The 23,987-nt window shown below is 33.7% G+C and overlaps 1 protein-coding gene, 1 long non-coding RNA gene and 1 pseudogene across 3 annotated transcripts; 1 reads left to right on the top strand and 2 right to left on the bottom strand.

The window, feature by feature from the left end:
• Positions 1 to 873: 873 nt before the first annotated feature.
• On the bottom strand, positions 874 to 17,485 carry LOC143576730 (protein CHROMOSOME TRANSMISSION FIDELITY 7-like). Its single transcript, XM_077060756.1, has 6 exons — positions 17,431 to 17,485; positions 15,720 to 15,916; positions 15,109 to 15,204; positions 14,945 to 15,013; positions 1,648 to 1,997; positions 874 to 1,020 (listed from the first exon to the last, which is right to left on the bottom strand). The coding sequence occupies exons 1-6, from the start codon at positions 17,483 to 17,485 to the stop codon at positions 885 to 887; spliced, it is 903 nt and encodes a 300-aa protein (XP_076916871.1). The 3' UTR covers positions 874 to 884.
• Positions 13,718 to 14,842, bottom strand: LOC143576728 (protein CHROMOSOME TRANSMISSION FIDELITY 7 pseudogene; annotated as a pseudogene). The gene is made up of 2 exons (XR_013142991.1): positions 14,511 to 14,842; positions 13,718 to 13,899 (listed from the first exon to the last, which is right to left on the bottom strand). The product of XR_013142991.1 is annotated as a protein CHROMOSOME TRANSMISSION FIDELITY 7 pseudogene (transcript).
• Positions 17,486 to 17,668: 183 nt separating the features above from the next.
• LOC143576734 (uncharacterized) lies at positions 17,669 to 19,109 on the top strand. The gene is made up of 3 exons (XR_013142993.1): positions 17,669 to 17,735; positions 18,098 to 18,181; positions 18,797 to 19,109. It is a non-coding gene; the product is annotated as an uncharacterized LOC143576734 (long non-coding RNA).
• The last annotated feature ends 4,878 nt before the right edge of the window (positions 19,110 to 23,987 follow it).

The following is a 23,987-nucleotide window of genomic DNA, read 5'->3' as shown; positions in this document are numbered from 1 at the left end:
AATTTCACAATACAGGGATTAACTAAACACTAATTCAAACCAAAAACATTATCACATTATGTTTTGATTCCAGGAGTGAGATTTTCAAGTTTACTAATAGTGAAACTTCTCCAGCATTTAACTACAAAGTTCTTTTATCCATTGTTAAAGCAACAGAAACATGTTAGTGGTACTTTGAAGTCGACCAATACTTACGACCCGGTATCTCTCTTGTAGTCTAACGACGTGAGATTTGCTTAGAATGTCACAACTACATCTTCATTTGACGCAGAAAGCCTCAACTCAAATGGACGACTTCACAATAAAAATTTAACATATCAAATGAGCGATCATAAGTATTTTTCACGACTCTTATAACAATAGCCTCTTGCTTCTACGAGGAAATTGGCACCCAACCCAATCTTGTTTCTGGAGCAAAATTTCAAATGAGCATTAATTGTTATGGTCTTAAGGTAGCAAATATTTTATATGGTTGATTTGTGTTACGTCTTTCATGATCATAAGAGGTTGCTTACTTATGAATGGACTTTTTTTTGTGTTACGTCTTATCTCAAACATGCCACGTATAGTGAGCTAAAAAAATAAACGGAAAAAACACGGCCATACTCATCAAAACTGTATTTTTAATGCATACGAGAGACTTCAAGACAGAAAACTATGACCCGAGATGCTATTCAGAAAATAACACAAAAACTCAAGAGCTGAGGTGAAGAACAGATGAAAAAGGCAGCCGATTCATACACAGTAACTCTTTCTTGACAACTTTAGGATTCCCGCATTTCTCTTTAAATAAACATCACATCATCATTAAAGTTTAACTAAAAAAGATTGTTTCTGGTATATAATGTGCAAGAAACGAATTAAAGATTTGGCAGTTCAATAGCTTACACCGAGTTTGTAGTGTAGATCAAGAACGATTTGTTGTTGGTGTAACTGGTTGCCAACAACTTCCCTGCACTTGTTGGTTGAGAGAATGCTAATTGACCGTGTTCAAGAGTCAAACCCGAGCAGAAACTTTTCCTAAGTTCATATGAAAAGATTAAAACTTTATACATACCCCACATGCAAGATAATTTAAGGTACCAATTTTAAATCATTTACTAGATAAAAAGGTTGATTTAGGTAATGTTTTGTCCATGACAGGTCTGCTGAATAGGATAAAATATAGGTTAAACCAACCCGTTATGCAAGCTACTTCTTATAAAGAAGTTAACCTTTTGGACTAAAAGTTTTTCGGTCAAACCAACCTGACTCGTTTCAATCTGCACGTTACCTTTTATAACTCTCATGTTAACTGTATAAAAAGAAGATTTTTTTTGGAAAAATGTGTTTAGGTCAATGTCGAACCAACCCAACCCATTTCAACCTGTATGTTAATTTTTTGTAACTGCCACATTAATTGTATATAAAGAAGTTATATTTTTTAGACAAAACGTGTTTGGATCAGAGTGAAACCAACCAGGCCCGTTTCAACCTGCATGTTACTTTTTGTAACAGCCATTTTAATTGTATATAAAAAGGTAAACTTTTAGGACAAATTTGTTTGTGCCAAAGTCAAGCCAACCCGATCCGTTTCAGCTCGCACATAACCCACCCGACCCACCCATTTTAACACCTGAAAAAGATACTTTTGGAGATCAAATCTACCTTGTGGCTTCAAGTAAATGAGTAGCAACATGCTTTCTTCTGTTAGATGGTGTGACCCAAATTGCACAAACACCACAGGCAGCTGGCACTGCATCCTTTTCACATATTATGGCTCCAAGAAGACTGTCTTTTGGTTTTCTATCATCTTTAGTTAACGGGCTTTTTCTCATAGTTTCTCTTTGAAAACTAATGCTCCCAAATTGAAGAGTGGTTGAAGTCAACTTTCCCTCTTTCCTAGTACTGCATACATCAGATTTTTCATCTGAGTTTGAAATTAACCGATACGCCTTTTTAATCGGCTCTGCAACAAGACATCCAGCAACCCGACTGGAAGAAATAAAAAGATAAACCTACAAGTAAGAATCCTAAAAACGGTTAAAAAGTCAAAAGGTCAAATCAAGAATATGTTGAAGGGAATTGGGGTCACATTATGTAAACTCAGTCACCATCTATCAAGAAAGTGGGACCGACAAAATTTGGGGTCCCAATATGTAATTCTTGTGAAACTCTTTGTGAAGCTTCGTGTCTTCTTCGTCTCCAGGCACAAACTTCAATCCACAAGTTTTACAATCACGAAACATAAAATCAGATTGACCCAAATCCAGATGAAACTGTGCATACTTTCGTTTCTTGTTTAACACGGTTTTAGAATTCGCTGCAACCAACTGTTTTCCAAAATCAAATTTATTATGGTCAGCCGCTTCGAGTACACCATCATCCTCCCTGCATGCCAAACAAACTTTGATCAATTTTGAATCCATAACAGAAATTAAGAATCAAAACAATTCAACTAAAAGTCCCTTTTCAGATTGCAAAACCAAGGCTTCTAAAAACGGGAAACGACCAGAATGTCCATTTGACCAATCAATATCAAGATTTTGTCTATTTAACCAAAAAAATATATAACATGTCCATTTTAAAAGTGGCGACTCGCCACATTTTAATTATTAATCCAACAGATTTTAGAGCCAAACATACTCTTCCATGTGTCTAATACGTTTCTACTTTTTAAATCGTTTTTTAACTTTGACAAACTGTCAATATAATACTAGCTTCCGTCAGTATTTGGCAAACCACTAATATAAAACTAGCATCCGCCGATATGTGACTAGCTTCTGTCAATATTGACGAACTGCTAGTATAAAACAAGCATCCGCTAATATGTAACTGGCTTCTATCAATATAAAACTAGCTTCCACTTATATAAAACTAGTGGCTCACCATTAGGAGGACATGTGGCAGATTCCGGTTGGCTCTAAAAACTGTTGGATTAATAATTAAAAAGTGGCACGATAACGGCAGGGCCGTCTCGTGGGTAAGCTAAATGAGGCAATTGCTTTATGCCTCCAGTTTTATAGGGCCTCCATCTTAAGTAAGAGTTATCTGTTATGAAATTTTGAAAGTAGAGTTATTTTTGAATTGGTCACTCATTAATGGGTCACAAGCTAAGAAGGATTGTTTCATATCCATTATCACTGCATATCAATATATCATCCATTACTATAATTCTTGTATACTCTCTAGCGCTATATGCACAACAAAAAGAAAAGGAAAATGCCTCAACATTTAGTTAGCTTTAGGCCTCCATGAACGTTTAGCCAGTCCTAGATAACGGTTTTAAAATGTATGGACATTTTTGAAAATTCTTGGTTACAAACTACATTGTTTTAGAGTAAGATATATATCTCATTAAAAAGTAGTAATCACATCGATACAAAAAAGCAAACAAGCAACAAGTTGTGCCAGTAGCCGTTTTACTATAGGAAAACTACATTGATAGAATTTAAAGTAATAAAATAACATTACTTGACTAAGTAGCTCAACTCAAATGCAAATGGTATAAACACAAATTAGTATGCTTTCTCGTGTGTAATTATTAATTAATAATAAAAATTTTATTTTTTTATTTAATGTTTGTTTTTCATTGCTAAAGTCAAATGATTACAATAATATAATAATAATAATAATAATAATAAGGTATATAATGTTTGTTAACTTACTTTACTGGTCGTCACGTGTATATAACTGGGATTTGGGGTTCTATGGTGAAGTATTCATCTTGTTGTTGTTTATCAGACACGTTTTGAAATAATACATCTATGGATTGCTTTTGTAATGAAGAAGAAGAAGAATTGGGTTTAAAGAATGAGTTTATCTTCGATTGCATTGCTTGGGAGAATATTGAATATTGAAATTGCTCAAATTAGGATTAATCGATTTCCCGCCTGCAGAAGTAAACCCAAATTTTGCCCCCCCCCCCTCAAATGTTTATTGAAAGTAGATTATATAAATTATTTTTAATTAATTATAAATTAAAGACAGAATTACAGAGATTGTCTTTTATGTTTGTACAATTTCAATTATTGTCGCTTATCTTCAAAATTGACATTTACGTTTACAAATTTAATAACATTTGTTCTTTGGCCCTACCACAATTAGTTTTCTCACTAAATTAGGTAGGGTATATTGGTTATTTCACCTACTAAATTAAAAATATTTTAATAAATAAATAAGTAACTCAATATACACACATCGTATACCTCTCTTTTCTCTCTTAGACACACACTCCCACTTAAATTAGATCCGAGCGAGTCGCGATTTTTTTAACAGCCCTATCTTTGTTTTATCAAAAACCTAAAAGACAGTGGCTTCTTCACCTAGTGGTATCATGAGTTTATCCCTAACAAGGTGTTGTGGGTTCGATACTTACAAAGTGGGCGTTATGTGAAATTTAGCAGTAGGTTTTAGGAGGTGTGTGTTTGTCAAACGTTACCTAGTCATGCATTCTTCCCCTACGATGTTTTTCTCCCTCTTCTCCTCTCACATAAATGTCCTCCACCTCCCACAAACAATCTATTGCCTAGGACATTGTAATCTCTCTCTAGTTTGCGTTAATGTTCAGGCCGTTCCTGAGAATCCCTACAAAGTCTGGGACCTGGGGCGAGTTAAAAAAAATGGTCTGGTTATATATAAACTCAAAAAAATATATAACATGTCCATTTTAAAAGTGGCGACTCGCCACATTTTAATTATTAATCCAACAGTTTTTAGAGCCAAACATACTCTTCCATGTGTCTAATACGTTTCTACTTTTTAAATCGTTTTTTAACTTTGACAAACTGTCAATATAATACTAGCTTCCGTCAGTATTTGGCAAACCACTAATATAAAACTAGCATCCGCCGATATGTGACTAGCTTCTGTCAATATTGACGAACTGCTAGTATAAAACACGCATCCGCTAATATGTAACTGGCTTCTATCAATATAAAACTAGCTTCCACTTATATAAAACTAGTGGCTCACCATTAGGAGGACATGTGGCAGATTCCGGTTGGCTCTAAAAACTGTTGGATTAATAATTAAAAAGTGGCAGGATAACGGCAGGGCCGTCTCGTGGGTAAGCTAAATGAGGCAAAAGAGTTATCTGTTATGAAATTTTGAAAGTAGAGTTATTTTTGAATTGGTCACTCATTAATGGGTCACAAGATAAGAAGGATTGTTTCATATCCATTATCACTGCATATCAATATATCATTCATTACTATAATTCTTGTATACTCTCTAGCGCTATATGCACAACAAAAAGAAAAGGAAAATGCCTCAACATTTAGTTAGCTTTAGGCCTCCATGAACGTTTAGCCAGTCCTAGATAACGGTTTTAAAATGTATGGACATTTTTGAAAATTCTTGGTTACAAACTACATTGTTTTAGAGTAAGATATATATCTCATTAAAAAGTAGTAATCACATCGATACAAAAAAGCAAACAAGCAACAAGTTGTGCCAGTAGCCGTTTTACTATAGGAAAACTACATTGATAGAATTTAAAGTAATAAAATAACATTACTTGACTAAGTAGCTCAACTCAAATGCAAATGGTATAAACACAAATTAGTATGCTTTCTCGTGTGTAATTATTAATTAATAATAAAAATTTTATTTTTTTATTTAATGTTTGTTTTTCATTGCTAAAGTCAAATGATTACAATAATATAATAATAATAATAATAATAATAATAATAATAAGGTATATAATGTTTGTTAACTTACTTTACTGGTCGTCACGTGTATATAACTGGGATTTGGGGTTCTATGGTGAAGTATTCATCTTGTTGTTGTTTATCAGACACGTTTTGAAATAATACATCTATGGATTGCTTTTGTAATGAAGAAGAAGAAGAATTGGGTTTAAAGAATGAGTTTATCTTCGATTGCATTGCTTGGGAGAATATTGAATATTGAAATTGCTCAAATTAGGATTAATCGATTTCCCGCCTGCAGAAGTAAACCCAAATTTTGCCCCCCCCCCCTCAAATGTTTATTGAAAGTAGATTATATAAATTATTTTTAATTAATTATAAATTAAAGACAGAATTACAGAGATTGTCTTTTATGTTTGTACAATTTCAATTATTGTCGCTTATCTTCAAAATTGACATTTACGTTTACAAATTTAATAACATTTGTTCTTTGGCCCTACCACAATTAGTTTTCTCACTAAATTAGGTAGGGTATATTGGTTATTTCACCTATTAAATTAAAAATATTTTAATAAATAAATAACTCAATATACACACATCGTATACCTCTCTTTTCTCTCTTAGACACACACTCCCACTTAAATTAGATCCGAGCGAGTCGCGATTTTTTTAACAGCCCTATCTTTGTTTTATCAAAAACCTAAAAGACAGTGGCTTCTTCACCTAGTGGTATCATGAGTTTATCCCTAACAAGGTGTTGTGGGTTCGATACTTACAAAGTGGGCGTTATGTGAAATTTAGCAGTAGGTTTTAGGAGGTGTGTGTTTGTCAAACGTTACCTAGTCATGCATTCTTCCCCTATGATGTTTTTCTCCCTCTTCTCCTCTCACATAAATGTCCTCCACCTCCCACAAACAATCTATTGCCTAGGACATTGTAATCTCTCTCTAGTTTGCGTTAATGTTCAGGCCGTTCCTGAGAATCCCTACAAAGTCTGGGACCTGGGGCGAGTTAAAAAAAATGGTCTGGTTATATATAAACTCAAAAAAATATATAACATGTCCATTTTAAAAGTGGCGACTCGCCACATTTTAATTATTAATCCAACAGTTTTTAGAGCCAAACATACTCTTCCATGTGTCTAATACGTTTCTACTTTTTAAATCGTTTTTTAACTTTGACAAACTGTCAATATAATACTAGCTTCCGTCAGTATTTGGCAAACCACTAATATAAAACTAGCATCCGCCGATATGTGACTAGCTTCTGTCAATATTGACGAACTGCTAGTATAAAACAAGCATCCGCTAATATGTAACTGGCTTCTATCAATATAAAACTAGCTTCCACTTATATAAAACTAGTGGCTCACCATTAGGAGGACATGTGGCAGATTCCGGTTGGCTCTAAAAACTGTTGGATTAATAATTAAAAAGTGGCAGGATAACGGCAGGGCCGTCTTGTGGGTAAGCTAAATGAAGCAATTGCTTTATGCCTCCAGTTTTATAGGGCCTCCATCTTAAGTAAGAGTTATCTGTTATGAAATTTTGAAAGTAGAGTTATTTTTGAATTGGTCACTCATTAATGGGTCACAAGCTAAGAAGGATTGTTTCATATCCATTATCACTGCATATCAATATATCATCCATTACTATAATTCTTGTATACTCTCTAGCGCTATATGCACAACAAAAAGAAAAGGAAAATGCCTCAACATTTAGTTAGCTTTAGGCCTCCATGAACGTTTAGCCAGTCCTAGATAACGGTTTTAAAATGTATGGACATTTTTGAAAATTCTTGGTTACAAACTACATTGTTTTAGAGTAAGATATATATCTCATTAAAAAGTAGTAATCACATCGATACAAAAAAGCAAACAAGCAACAAGTTGTGCCAGTAGCCGTTTTACTATAGGAAAACTACATTGATAGAATTTAAAGTAATAAAATAACATTACTTGACTAAGTAGCTCAACTCAAATGCAAATGGTATAAACACAAATTAGTATGCTTTCTCGTGTGTAATTATTAATTAATAATAAAAATTTTATTTTTTTATTTAATGTTTGTTTTTCATTGCTAAAGTCAAATGATTACAATAATATAATAATAATAATAATAATAATAATAAGGTATATAATGTTTGTTAACTTACTTTACTGGTCGTCACGTGTATATAACTGGGATTTGGGGTTCTATGGTGAAGTATTCATCTTGTTGTTGTTTATCAGACACGTTTTGAAATAATACATCTATGGATTGCTTTTGTAATGAAGAAGAAGAAGAATTGGGTTTAAAGAATGAGTTTATCTTCGATTGCATTGCTTGGGAGAATATTGAATATTGAAATTGCTCAAATTAGGATTAATCGATTTCCCGCCTGCAGAAGTAAACCCAAATTTTGCCCCCCCCCCCTCAAATGTTTATTGAAAGTAGATTATATAAATTATTTTTAATTAATTATAAATTAAAGACAGAATTACAGAGATTGTCTTTTATGTTTGTACAATTTCAATTATTGTCGCTTATCTTCAAAATTGACATTTACGTTTACAAATTTAATAACATTTGTTCTTTGGCCCTACCACAATTAGTTTTCTCACTAAATTAGGTAGGGTATATTGGTTATTTCACCTACTAAATTAAAAATATTTTAATAAATAAATAAATAACTCAATATACACACATCGTATACCTCTCTTTTCTCTCTTAGACACACACTCCCACTTAAATTAGATCCGAGCGAGTCGCGATTTTTTTAACAGCCCTATCTTTGTTTTATCAAAAACCTAAAAGACAGTGGCTTCTTCACCTAGTGGTATCATGAGTTTATCCCTAACAAGGTGTTGTGGGTTCGATACTTACAAAGTGGGCGTTATGTGAAATTTAGCAGTAGGTTTTAGGAGGTGTGTGTTTGTCAAACGTTACCTAGTCATGCATTCTTCCCCTACGATGTTTTTCTCCCTCTTCTCCTCTCACATAAATGTCCTCCACCTCCCACAAACAATCTATTGCCTAGGACATTGTAATCTCTCTCTAGTTTGCGTTAATGTTCAGGCCGTTCCTGAGAATCCCTACAAAGTCTAGGACCTGGGGCGATTTAAAAAAAATGGTCTGGTTATATATAAACTCAAAAAAATATATAACATGTCCATTTTAAAAGTGGCGACTCGCCACATTTTAATTATTAATCCAACAGTTTTTAGAGCCAAACATACTCTTCCATGTGTCTAATACGTTTCTACTTTTTAAATCGTTTTTTAACTTTGACAAACTTTCAATATAATACTAGCTTCCGTCAGTATTTGGCAAACCACTAATATAAAACTAGCATCCGCCGATATGTGACTAGCTTCTGTCAATATTGACGAACTGCTAGTATAAAACAAGCATCCGCTAATATGTAACTGGCTTCTATCAATATAAAACTAGCTTCCACTTATATAAAACTAGTGGCTCACCATTAGGAGGACATGTGGCAGATTCCGGTTGGCTCTAAAAACTGTTGGATTAATAATTAAAAAGTGGCAGGATAACGGCAGGGCCGTCTCGTGGGTAAGCTAAATGAGGCAATTGCTTTATGCCTCCAGTTTTATAGGGCCTCCATCTTAAGTAAGAGTTATCTGTTATGAAATTTTGAAAGTAGAGTTATTTTTGAATTGGTCACTCATTAATGGGTCACAAGATAAGAAGGATTGTTTCATATCCATTATCACTGCATATCAATATATCATTCATTACTATAATTCTTGTATACTCTCTAGCGCTATATGCACAACAAAAAGAAAAGGAAAATGCCTCAACATTTAGTTAGCTTTAGGCCTCCATGAACGTTTAGCCAGTCCTAGATAACGGTTTTAAAATGTATGGACATTTTTGAAAATTCTTGGTTACAAACTACATTGTTTTAGAGTAAGATATATATCTCATTAAAAAGTAGTAATCACATCGATACAAAAAAGCAAACAAGCAACAAGTTGTGCCAGTAGCCGTTTTACTATAGGAAAACTACATTGATAGAATTTAAAGTAATAAAATAACATTACTTAACTAAGTAGCTCAACTCAAATGCAAATGGTATAAACACAAATTAGTATGCTTTCTCGTGTGTAATTATTAATTAATAATAAAAATTTTATTTTTTTATTTAATGTTTGTTTTTCATTGCTAAAGTCAAATGATTACAATAATATAATAATAATAATAATAATAATAAGGTATATAATGTTTGTTAACTTACTTTACTGGTCGTCACGTGTATATAACTGGGATTTGGGGTTCTATGGTGAAGTATTCATCTTGTTGTTGTTTATCAGACACGTTTTGAAATAATACATCTATGGATTGCTTTTGTAATGAAGAAGAAGAAGAATTGGGTTTAAAGAATGAGTTTATCTTCGATTGCATTGCTTGGGAGAATATTGAATATTGAAATTGCTCAAATTAGGATTAATCGATTTCCCGCCTGCAGAAGTAAACCCAAATTTTGCCCCCCCCCCCCTCAAATGTTTATTGAAAGTAGATTATATAAATTATTTTTAATTAATTATAAATTAAAGACAGAATTACAGAGATTGTCTTTTATGTTTGTACAATTTCAATTATTGTCGCTTATCTTCAAAATTGACATTTACGTTTACAAATTTAATAACATTTGTTCTTTGGCCCTACCACAATTAGTTTTCTCACTAAATTAGGTAGGGTATATTGGTTATTTCACCTACTAAATTAAAAATATTTTAATAAATAAATAAATAACTCAATATACACACATCGTATACCTCTCTTTTCTCTCTTAGACACACACTCCCACTTAAATTAGATCCGAGCGAGTCGCGATTTTTTTAACAGCCCTATCTTTGTTTTATCAAAAACCTAAAAGACAGTGGCTTCTTCACCTAGTGGTATCATGAGTTTATCCCTAACAAGGTGTTGTGGGTTCGATACTTACAAAGTGGGCGTTATGTGAAATTTAGCAGTAGGTTTTAGGAGGTGTGTGTTTGTCAAACGTTACCTAGTCATGCATTCTTCCCCTATGATGTTTTTCTCCCTCTTCTCCTCTCACATAAATGTCCTCCACCTCCCACAAACAATCTATTGCCTAGGACATTGTAATCTCTCTCTAGTTTGCGTTAATGTTCAGGCCGTTCCTGAGAATCCCTACAAAGTCTGGGACCTGGGGCGAGTTAAAAAAAATGGTCTGGTTATATATAAACTCAAAAAAATATATAACATGTCCGTTTTAAAAGTGGCGACTCGCCACATTTTAATTATTAATCCAACAGTTTTTAGAGCCAAACATACTCTTCCATGTGTCTAATACGTTTCTACTTTTTAAATCGTTTTTTAACTTTGACAAACTGTCAATATAATACTAGCTTCCGTCAGTATTTGGCAAACCACTAATATAAAACTAGCATCCGCCGATATGTGACTAGCTTCTGTCAATATTGACGAACTGCTAGTATAAAACAAGCATCCGCTAATATGTAACTGGCTTCTATCAATATAAAACTAGCTTCCACTTATATAAAACTAGTGGCTCACCATTAGGAGGACATGTGGCAGATTCCGGTTGGCTCTAAAAACTGTTGGATTAATAATTAAAAAGTGGCAGGATAACGGCAGGGCCGTCTCGTGGGTAAGCTAAATGAGGCAATTGCTTTATGCCTCCAGTTTTATAGGGCCTCCATCTTAAGTAAGAGTTATCTGTTATGAAATTTTGAAAGTAGAGTTATTTTTGAATTGGTCACTCATTAATGGGTCACAAGCTAAGAAGGATTGTTTCATATCCATTATCACTGCATATCAATATATCATCCATTACTATAATTCTTGTATACTCTCTAGCGCTATATGCACAACAAAAAGAAAAGGAAAATGCCTCAACATTTAGTTAGCTTTAGGCCTCCATGAACGTTTAGCCAGTCCTAGATAACGGTTTTAAAATGTATGGACATTTTTGAAAATTCTTGGTTACAAACTACATTGTTTTAGAGTAAGATATATATTTCATTAAAAAGTAGTAATCACATCGATACAAAAAAGCAAACAAGCAACAAGTTGTGCCAGTAGCCGTTTTACTATAGGAAAACTACATTGATAGAATTTAAAGTAATAAAATAACATTACTTGACTAAGTAGCTCAACTCAAATGCAAATGGTATAAACACAAATTAGTATGCTTTCTCGTGTGTAATTATTAATTAATAATAAAAATTTTATTTTATTTATTTAATGTTTGTTTTTCATTGCTAAAGTCAAATGATTACAATAATATAATAATAATAAGAAGAAGGTATATAATGTTTGTTAACTTACTTTACTGGTCGTCACGTGTATATAACTGGGATTTGGGGTTCTATGGTGAAGTATTCATCTTGTTGTTGTTTATCAGACACGTTTTGAAATAATACATCTATGGATTGCTTTTGTAATGAAGAAGAAGAAGAAGAATTGGGTTTAAAGAATGAGTTTATCTTCGATTGCATTGCTTAGGAGAATATTGAATATTGAAATTGCTCAAATTAGGATTAATCGATTTCCCGCCTGCAGAAGTAAACCCAAATTTTGCACCCCCCCCCAAATGTTTATTGAAAGTAGATTATATAAATTATTTTTAATTAATTATAAATTAAAGACAGAATTACAGAGATTGTCTTTTATGTTTGTACAATTTCAATTATTGTCGCTTGTCTTCAAAATTGACATTTACGTTTACAAATTTAATAACATTTGTTCTTTGGCCCTACCACAGTTAGTTTTCTCACTAAATTAGGTAGGGTATATTGGTTATTTCACCTACTAAATTAAAAATATTTTAATAAATAAATAAATAACTCAATATACACACATCGTATACCTCTCTTTTCTCTCTTAGACACACACTCCCACTTAAATTAGATCCGAGCGAGTCACGATTTTTTTAACAGCCCTATCTTTGTTTTTTGAATTCGGCCAAGAGCAAAAGGAAAGGAAGAAAGATTATCATCATCGTACTCTTTAAATCACACCAATAACAAAACTATGGTGGTAAGATGTAGACAGCCTTACCTTTACCGGCAGGAATAGAGAGGCTTCTTCCGGGGAGACCCCCGACTCGATAGTAGTTTTGCATCAAGCCTTGGGCATAAGGCACATAACACTCAACTATCGGGACACCGGCCGAGTGGTGCATGTACCCTTGTCTTTCGGCTATCAACGCCATCACATGATGCCTGATTAACCTTCCGCCAATTTTAACGTTATTTTCACGAGATTAGTAAAATAACGTCAAAATTAGTGCAATTTTACTTAGGGTTCATACATATATACATTATATGGACGCACCACAAACAGGGCGCAAAGGAAGAAAGATTATCAAGTGTTCAAATCTTAGCTACAAGGTGTTTGTTGGAAAGCTTAGGGTTGAAGTTCTAGCCAACCATTTTATCATCTCTTTCATACTTCCTTGGATTTGAAAGGTAGTCTTGACATACATGGACTTATAGTGACATGCATGTGATTATTAGTATGTATTTCATATATGGATTCGGGATTGGGTTTTGCATGTATAAAATTGGTTTTATACACCTTAAATAAACAATATTTAAAACATATATCCGTGTTTTGATAAAAGTAAGGTTTTATCTCTTTGATAATCTTGTTAAAACCTAACAAAAATTTCAAATGAGCATTAATTGTTACGGTCTTAAGGTAGCAAATATTTATATGGTTGATTTGTGTTTCATGATCATAAAAGGTGGCCTACTTATTAATGGACTTTTTTTTTGTGTTACGTCTTATCTCAAACATGCCACGTATAGTGAGCTAAAAAAAATAAACAGAAAAAGCGGAAAAAGCGCGGCCATACTAATCAAAACTGTATTTTTAATGCATACAAGAGACACTTCAAGACAGAAAACTATGACCCGAGATGCTATTCAAAAAATAACACAAAAACTTAAGAGCTGAGGTGAAGAAGAGATATGAAAAAGGCAGCCGATTCATACACAGTAACTTTTTCTTGACAACTTTAAGATCCCCACATTTCTCTTTAAATAAACATCACATCATCATTAAAGTTTAACTAAAAAAGATTGTTTCTGGTATATAATATGCAAGAAACGAATTAAAGATTTGGCAGTTCAATAGCTTACACTGAGTTTGTAGTGTAGATCAAGAACGATTTGTTGTTGGTGTAACTGGTTGCCAACAGCTTCCTTGCACTTGTTGGTTGAGAGAATGCTAATTGACCGTGTTCAAGAGTCAAACCCGAGCAGAAACTTTTCCTACATTCATAGGAAAAGATTAAAACTTTACACATACCCCACATGCAAGATAATTTTAAGGTCACCCATTTACCTGATAAAAAGGTTGATTTAAGTTATGTTTTATCCGTGACATGTCAAATGAATAGGATAAAATATAGGCTAAACCAACGCGCTATGCAAGCTACTTCTTATAAAGAAGTTAGCCTTTTGGACTAAAAGTTTTTCGGTCAAACCAACCGGACTCGTTTCGATCTGCACGTTACTTTTTATAACTGTCATGTTAACTGTATAAAAAGAAGATTTTTTTTTGGACAAAATGTGTTTAGGTCAATGTCGAACCAACCCAACCCATTTCAACCTGCACGTTACTTTTTCCTGTCACATTAATTGTATATAAAGAAGTTACATTTTTACACAAAACGTGTTTCGATCAGAGTGAAACCAACCCGACCCGTTTCAACCTGCACGTTACTTTTTTGGAACAGCCATGTTAATTGTATATAAAAAGTCGACTTTTTGGACAAATTTGTTTGCGTCAAAGTCAGCCCGACCCATTTCAACTTGCACATAAACTACCCGACCCACCCACTTTAACACCTCTAAAAGATACTTTTGGAGATCAAATCTACCTTGTGGCCTCAAGTAAACGAGTAGCAACATGCTTTCTTCTGTTAGATGGTGTGACCCAAATTGCACAAACACCACATACAGCTGGCACTGCATCCTTTTCACATATTATGGCTCCAAGAAGACCGTCTTCTGGTTTTCTATCATCTTTAGTTAACGGGCTTTTTCTCATAGTTTCTCTTTGAAAACTAATGCTCCTAAATTGAAGAGTGGTTGAAGTCAGCTTTCCCTCTTTCCTAGTACTGCATACATCAGATTTTTTATTTGAGTTTGAAATTAACCAATACGCCTTTTTAATCAGCTCTGCAACAAGACATCCAGCAACCCGACTGCAGGATATAAAAAGATAAACCTACAAGTAAGAAATCGAGAAACGGTCAAAAAGTCAAAAAGGTCAAATCAAGAATATGTTGAAGGGAGTTGTTGAAATAGGCACCTTGCAATCTTTATGAAAAATCCATCCCTCACCAAGCTCCATCTCCATCATCTTAATAACCTCCTCAACCTGTCATCATACCTCCATTTATAAAGGGTCATCAATATGAATATTATTACTAATATTAATCAAACATTTCATCATTTAACAAAAGTGTTTTGTACCTTTTTAATATGAGCAAGAGGATCATCTTTCTGTACCAAAATAACACGCCCAGCTTCTAGCGAATGTGTACCTATAACTCTTTCGTTACGCCAGCTCTTAAGTAATAAAATCCATGAATGATTAATAAAATAAAAGCAACTATAAAAAAGTAAATAGGCAGTTTATGTGTATATAGAGCTTGAAAGTGGTGGCGATTCATGACAGCCAGAAACAAGACACAATAATAATTTAAGCTGGCTAGTCTAACCCTTTTCAACCCGTTTAATAAAGGAGTCATGTTGAGGTTATAGTAAACTTAAAATGTTAAATGCATTTAAAATAAGAATAAAAAAGAAAAAGTTATAATTTATAATGTACAAATCAACCCGTTGACCCATTTATAACTTTATTATGACTGTTTACAACCCACGAACCCGCGTTGACCGGTCAATCCACTTGGCCATTTTAGATAAACGGGTTACACGGGTTGCGTTTGGACTGCAACAAAAAATTGGGGTCACAAAATGTTAACTCAGTTACCATATATCAAGAAAGTGGGACCGACAACAATGTAAATGGTAAGTAACTTAAACATTGTATACTGCTACTTATCGAACATAAAAATGTATACCTTTAATCCAATACCATGAGTGTAATTCTTGTGAAACTCTTTGTGAAGCTTCGTGTCTTCTTCGTCTCCTGGCACAAACTTCAATCCACAAGTTTTACAATCACGAAACATAAAATCAGATTGACCCAAATCCAGATGAAACTGCGCATACTTTCGTTTCTTGTTTAACACGGTTTTAGAATTCGCTGCAACCAAATCTAAGTATTTATTTTTTCAATTTATAATCCTCATTTCATTAATGGGTTTTTCTCTTATTTATTTTGCATATGGGCTGACTTCCAACTTATGTTTTTGGGCTATATCTTCACTGCCAAGAGGCATCTCTCTAGTTTGGAAAGGAGCGTTCCCTACAATAAAATGATTAAAAATAAAAGGAACCACTTTTAAAAAGCTACTGATTGATTTTGGTCTATGCTACTATTGATCCGGTTGTTAATTTCTATAAAAAAAATAATTAAAAAGAAAAAATAGTTACTGATTGATTTCTTAAATCAAATCAATTGTTGCAATTAAATAGTATTAGTGATTGAAAATAGTAATAACACAGATCACTTTTTTTTTTAAATCTAGTGAGCAATTTGTTTGAAATAGGTCAATAATTTTATGCAACTGTTGTTAAGCCTCATATGTGCTTGTCTTTAAGATTAAAGTGATAGGTTGTATTGTTGAAGACATGAATACTTTGACCTTTTTTTTGTTGCTTGTGACTTGTTGGGTAACTCTAAGTGAAGGCTACTAACACTCACACCTTGTTGGAATACCCTAACTTGGGCGCCCCTGGGTTAGATCGTTCTATCTCTACTTTATTTTCTTGTCTCATAAATTATTGTTGCTAGGCATTAGACATATTAGTTGTGTGTTTTTTTTGTTTCATATTCGTGCATAACTTGAGCTTGCCATTTTATTATTATTATTATTATTATTATTATTATTATTATTATTATTTTTATTTTTTCTTTCTTGCTATAATTATTCTTCATGGGAACTTCCGAAACTCTAATTAGCAAACTTGATGTTAGTGATCCTTTGTTTCTCCATGCTAGTGACTCAAGTTGTTTGTTTGACTGTTGTGAATATAAAATTAAAAGGCATTGAAAATTACACTATTTGGGCAAACTCTTTTTCATTAGCTTTGAAAGCAAAAATCAAAATCTGTTTTATTGACGGGTCTTGTAAAAAACCCATTGAAAATGAAATTTTGGCCTCATAATGGGAAAGGTGTAATTCGGTTTCTTGACTTGGATTCTCAATTCTGTGTGTGAAGAATTATATGTGGGTCAAATATATTCCAAACTTGCTTCTGAAGTTTGGGATGATTTAAAGGAAACGTATGATAAAGTTGACGGGTCTGTGGGGTTTAGCTTATATGAAAAAATTAATTCTATGGCTCAAAATGGTAATTCTGTTTCCGATTACTATCACAAACTAAATACAATGTGGAAGCAGTTTGATGCTATGGTGCAATTACCATCATGTACGTATAAGGCCTAAAAAGAATTCAATGACTTTACTCAATTAATAAAATTAATGCAATTTTTAATGGGTCTTGATGACATTTATCAACCCGTTAGAACTGGTCTTTTAACGCGTGATTCGCTTCCCACGATCAAACTGCCTTTTCAATCATTTCTAGAGAAGAATCACATAGAACATGCAATAACCCCACCAAAGGGGTAAATGTTGGTTTTGTGTCAAAATTTAATAATTTTACCGATAATAAAAAGAAGTTTAACAAAGGGCCTAATCCAAACCTTAAATGCACCCATTGTCACAAACTAGGCCACACTGTAGATAGGTGTTATGAACTTGTTGGGTATCCTCAGGGGTATAAACCTAAGTTTGGGCAAGGAAATAATCAAGGTAATCATGTTAATCACTCTATGTCAAATAAATCCTTACCTGATATGCCTGCTAGTTCTTCCTCTACCCCTGCTCTCACATCCGAACAGATAACTCAACTTTTGGGGCTGCTAAAAGATAAGAATAACGAAGGTCCTCAACATAAAAACTTTGGAAGTAACTCCATTGGTTTTTTTAATTCTAATGTTTTCAATAAATATGTTTTTGGATTTGCGTGTTGCCCGTCTAATATTTCCTCTGGGTGGGTTGTTGATTCTGTGGCAAACCAACACATGGTTAATTCTGAGAAAGGTCTAATAGATCTTATTGATGTATCTGATTTTAATATCTTTGTTAAACATCCAAATGGTACAAGTGCTAAAGTTACTAAAATTGGACGTTTAAAATTAACTGAAAAGGTCATTTTATCAGATGTTTTTGTTATTCCTGAATACTATGTGAATTTAATGTCTGTCTATAGGCTTGCTAGTGAGAATAAATTGCGTGTCTCATTTGATGAACATACTTGTTATCTTCAGGATTTGCGCACAATGAAAATTCTAGTGACTGGTAGTCAATTTGATGGGTTATATTTCTGTGGTGATGCTTCTCAACCTGTTAAGGTGTGCTTTAATAGTCATGATGTCTTAAATTTATGGCACTCTAGGTCAGGACACACTTCTCATCATGTTCTAAATGTTTTAAAAAATGAATTAAAAATCAAAACATTAGACGAAATCCTTCCTTGTGATATTTGTCACAAGGCCAAACAACACAGAGAACCCTTCCCTCTAAGTGATCATAAATGTGGGGGAGCTGGTTCACTTAGATGTTTAGGGTCCATATAAAGTGAAAAGTAATGATAGATGTCGGTTTTTTCTGACTGTTGTGGATGATTTTTCAAGGTGTGTGTGGATTTACCTGTTAAAAAATAAAGACGAGGTCTTTTACAACATTCAAAGCTTTTTTAATCTTATAAAAACTCAATTTAATACCACTATAAAATTTTTTAGAAGCCACAATGGCTCGAAATTTGTTAACAGCCACATGTCTAATTTTATAAGAAATAATGGTATTATTCATCAAACCACATGCACACATACTCCACAACAGAATGAAATTGTTGAAAGAAAACATAGGCATTTGTTAAACATTGCAATAACTCTTTTATTTCAAGGGGGTATCCCTCTTCGTTTCTAGTCTGAATGTGCGCTTACCGCTGCTTATTTAATTAGCAGGACTCCCTCTTCAATTCTTAATGGCAAATCACCGTATGAACTCATGTTTGGTTTTCAACCCTCTCTAAATCACCTTAGAACGTTTGGCTGCCTTTGTTTTAGCACCATTTTAAATAACACTGATAAATTTGGGAATCATGCAGAGAAATGTGTTTTATTAGGGTATTCTCCTTTTAAAAAGGGATACAAACTTTGGAGTCTTGATCAAAAGAAAATAATTTTTTCGAGAGATGTAAAATTCTATGAAACCATATTTCCTTTTAAAGATAATAAACTTTTAAATGATGACTCTACAAATGTTGACCCTTTGGTAAATTCCTTAAACTTTTTTGATTTATTTGATTCCGATTAGCCTAACAACTCTAAGAGTGAAATACCCGATGATGAGGAGAGGGATCCTAGTGAAGTAGTTAGTACTGACCAGCAACCTTGTGCCCAGTCTCAAAACCCTGATGGCGAGGCTCATCCACAGCAGCCTCATGGGTCGACTAAAGGTATGAGTGAGGCTAGCGGTTCTAGAACTACTGATGATAGCACAGACTCTCCTGAGGGATCTAATATTCCTAGTGTTTCGGTTGGAAGATCTACTAGAAATTCTTCTATACCAAGAAAACTAGATGATTTTATCATAGAAGGAAAAGTAAAATATGGAATGGAAAAAGTAGTAAATTACTCAAACTTATCCTTTGAAAGTAAATGCTTTGCTTCTTGCCTAAACAAATCGGTTGAACCAAAACATTTTTTTCAAGCCAAAAATGATGTTGAGTGGGTGAATGCCATGAATGAAGAGATGGAGGCTTTACATAGAAATAACACATGGACCCTTGTTGATCTACATGAAGGTAGAAAACCAATAGGCTGTAAATGGGTCTACAAAATCAAATATAAGTCTACAGGTGAAATTGAAAGATTTAAGGCTAGACTTGTTGCCAAAGGATATAGTAAAAAAGAAGGAGTAGATTTTGATGAAACATTCTCTCTTGTTGTTAAAATGGTTACCGTTAGGTGTGTGCTTAGCCTTGCTGTTGAAAAAAATTGGCCTCTCTTTCAACTTGACATTAACAATGCTTTTCTATATGGAAATTTAAATGAGGAAGTCTATATGCGGTTGCCAGAAGGTTATTTCTCTCCACATGAAACCAAAGTCTGTAAATTAAACAAATCTCTATATGGTCTAAAGCAGGCTCCTAGAATGTGGAATGAGAAACTTGTTGGCACTTTAACCAAATGGGGTTTTGTCCAAAGCATGTGTGATTACTCACTCTTTTTTAAAAGTGATAAATCCTCAATTGTGATTTTACTTGTGTACGTGGACGACATTGTAATAACTGGTAATGACCCAACTGAAATAAACGAAGTAAAGCAAATGCTAAACTCAACCTTTTTAATCAAAGATCTTGGATTACTAAAATATTTTCTTGGAATAGGAGTTCTAAGGTCTGAAAAAGGTATCTGTTTGTCTCAAAGAAAGTATTGTATTGATCTTCTTGCTGAATTTGGTCTTAGTGGGTGTAAACCTGTCAATACACCCATTGAACAATATCATTCTGTAATGAATTTTTGTAAACAAGATGAAACCATCTTAACGAACATTACAAGTTTTCAAAAATTGGTCGGAAAACTAATCTATTTATCTCACACATGACCAGATATATGTTATGCTGTGCAATTCCTTAGTCAATTTATGCACAAACCCACCAATTCTCACTTACGAATTGCCATTCGCTTACTTCGGTATTTAAAAAAGGCCCCGGGAAAAGGTATTCTACTTAGCAAAGGCTTTGGTCTAAATATACGAGCCTATCCTGATTCTGACTGGGGTAAATGTCTTGAAACTAGAAGGTCGGTTACTGGTTATTGCATTTTTTTAGGTTAGTCACTCGTTTCTTGGAAAAGTAAGAAGCAAGAGATCATATCCAGGTCCTCGGCTGAGGCTGAATACAGGTCCATGTGCGCTACCGCAAGTGAAATTATGTGGCTGACTAATGTCTTGAAGGAGCTCCATATTCAAGTTACTCCTCCCATTTCGCTATTCTGTGACAACAATGCTGCTATCTCTATAGCTGTAAATCCAGTTTTTCATGATAGAACTAAACACTTTGAGATAGATTTGTTCTTTCTCCGTCAAAAAATCTCCGCTGGGCTTCTCAAGGCTATGCCTATCGACTCCAATGAACAAGTGGCAGACGTGCTCACCAAAGGTTTGTTGGCAACTCAACATGATTTTTTGACTAATAAATTATCTATGTATGACATGTTCGGATTATCAAATTGAGGGGCGGTGTTAAAATCTAAGTATTTATTTTTTCAATTTATAATCCTCATTTAATTAATGGGTTTTTCTCTTATTTATTTTGCATATGGGCTGACTTCCAACTTATGTTTTTGGGCTTCCTTGCTGTATCTTCACTGCCAATATTGCAAGAGGCATCTCTCTAGTTTGGAAAGGAGCGTTCCCTGCAATAGACTTCCACAATCTCCGACTCTAATTATGGACGAATACTTTACTGCCTTCATATAAATGGAGTGCTCCTCTTTATCATAGAGACACAACAGAATAGCAAGAGTCTTCTTTCTTCAACAGATTATCTATTGTCTTGTTTAGGGTTTCAAACCCATAAGAGTTCTTCTTATCTTTTAATCTTGTGTATCAAGCTTTCAGTTTGGAATAAATCAAAATTTTCATGTTTTATAACAATATTGAATATTGAAATTGCAAAATTTGCTCAAATTAGGATTAATCGATTTCCCGCCTGTAGAAGAAGAAAACCCAAATTTTGCCCCCCCCCCCCCCAAATGTTTATGACATAGATTATATAAATTATCTTTAATTAATTATAAAAGAGATTGTGCTTTATGTTTGTACATAATTTTACTTATTGTAGTTTATCTTCAAAATTGACAATAAATTGGATGTGACTCAATGGTAAAGCATTCACTTTACTAGTGAGACGTTGGGGGTTCAAACCTCACTATCACCAATTTATATGGAAGATATGAGGGATGACCCTGACTTGCCAGGGTTCGAGTCCTGATCTCACCCGGTTTTACCAGCTCCTCGTTGTCGTGCTGTTTGGTGGACGTGAGGGTCGAGTTTTATCTGGGGAATCCCTCAATAGGTGGACCGCTCGGGGCTCCGTCCGTCCGGACTCGTGGCCGGCTCGGGCTACCTTTAGCCAATGGGGACCGCGTACGGAGTATCCGGTGTTACTTAGTTGGTCGTTTAAAAAAAAATCTTCAGAATTGACATGTTTTGTCCTTTAAGTTTATAAATCCAATAAGGTTTGTCTTTTGGCCCTAGCACAGTTCTCGCTAAATTAGTTAGGGTAAATTAGTCATTTCACATACCAAATTAAAAATATTTTAATAAATAACTCAATATACACACACATCGTATACCTCTTTCTCTCTCTCTCTCACACACACTCCCACTTAAATTAGATTCGAGCAAGTCGCGAGCCACGATCTTTTTTAACAACCATGTCTTTGTTTTTTATCAAAAACCTAAAAGACAGGGGCTTCTTCACCTAGTGCTATCATGAGTTTATCCCTAACAAGGTGTTGCGGATTAAAGACATACGAAGTGGACGTTATGTGGAATTTAGCAGTAGGTTTTAGGAGGTGTGTGTTTGTCAAACGTTACTTAGTCATGCATTCTTCCCCTACGATGTTTTTCTTCATCTTCTCCTCTCACATAAATGTCCTCCACCTCCCACAAACAATCTATGGCTAAGGACGTTGTAATCTCTCTCTACTCTGCGTCAATGTCCAGGCCGTTCATGAGAATCCCTAAAAAGTCTGGGACCTGGGGTGAGTTAAAAAAAATGGTCTGGTTATATATAAACTCAAAAATTCATATATAATTTATATAATTGTGATAACAACAAATGAAATAATATTGTAGAAAAATATTTAATTTAATTACTTAAACAAAACATGAACATCTCCCAACATTATTGAAAGCAAAGGTCTCGATTAACTTTTTTGTAATCCATATTCTAAAATATCGTTCTCGATAGCAATAAATGTGCTAATAGTCGTGGTAAAATTATGATTTAAATGGGCTAAAGGGTCAACGTGGTCACAAAAGACAAATCGCATATAACTAAATAAGCAATCAACAATAAAAAAACAACTAAGATATGAATTTAATAACTTGGTCTATACGAATATAGATTTTCTCTAACTAGTAAGAGAGCTAAGTTCATTATTATATGGCCGCTTTGAATTTTTTACAACCTTATTTCTATAAAATTTGTATTTCTAACAATTTTATTTAGTATATAAAGCCAGAGGGTTTCAAATTTCAATTTTGTATCGGTTTCTTTGTTTTTGCAGTCACCTATACGTAATTTTATTTAATATAGATTTTGAGTATGCGTTTACATATAGTATATTTACATGTATGTTTACATATATGTATATAGCTCATGTGTGTTCACGTATACGTAACTATAGTATTTACATGTATGTTGTCGTATGTTTGCATATACGTAGTCATGTAATGCTTGTATCTTGAAGCTACTTTGTTTACATATGTGCGTATGTAGATTATATCTCATAAATTACAATATGAACTCTCATATTGTAATTAGATATATTTTTTTATTTTTAGTTAGGGAAGACAATCGGAAATGCAATAGATCGAGGAGGCAACCGAAAATGAAGGCTATGGTGGGTGTTGGTTTAAGGGTTTATCAAAAGGTTTTTTTTTTTTTTTCGTCCTTGTCACTTTCATCCAAATAGATAAAAGGACATAAATACTCCTGACTTTACGGTAAAAAGGACATAAATACACCAAAGAAGCTACGTAAAAGATATTATTGGTTAAACAATCAACAAAAGTTTCAGGTTTAGAGAGGGAGAGAGAGATAGAGAGATGAGCTGAACTTTTTTTCTTCTTCTGTGTGTGTTAACAACTATCAAGTGATATTAGTTTATCATAAACTTCAATTATTTTTTATTATCTACATGTACTATCATACTAATGATTAATGAATTACATAATTAATAAAAGGTATTATACATTCATGTGACGTAAGGAAATGGGAAAATTGCGTTATTATTATTGCGTCCTTGTAATTACGCCCTTTCTCCACCATGACTACGCTATAATATTTTTCATAATATAGTTTAATATTAAAATGGACAGATCAGCTCATATTCGCACAAAAATCTCAATCTTTCTAAA

Source organism: Bidens hawaiensis, unplaced genomic scaffold, assembly GCF_021521415.1.
Source record: "Bidens hawaiensis isolate Kalapana, Puna unplaced genomic scaffold, B.hawaiensis_p1.1 tig00028274_1, whole genome shotgun sequence".
Classification (NCBI taxonomy): Eukaryota; Viridiplantae; Streptophyta; class Magnoliopsida; order Asterales; family Asteraceae; genus Bidens; species Bidens hawaiensis.
Note: the sequence above shows the minus strand (reverse complement) of the source record. Positions and strands in the feature narration are given on the sequence as shown.

Bases quoted from the DNA above. Each gene is read 5' to 3' on its own strand.
- LOC143576730 (XM_077060756.1), bottom strand. From the start codon at position 17,485: ATGGGTGCATTTAAGGTTTGGATTAGGCCCTTTGTTAAACTTCTTTTT. The intron at 15,917-17,430 runs GTAAAATTATTA...ATAAATACTTAG, and splicing joins TAAACTTCTTTTTATTATCG to ATTTGGTTGCAGCGAATTCT. The intron at 15,205-15,719 runs GTATACATTTTT...TTATTACTTAAG, and splicing joins CTCATGGTATTGGATTAAAG to AGCTGGCGTAACGAAAGAGT.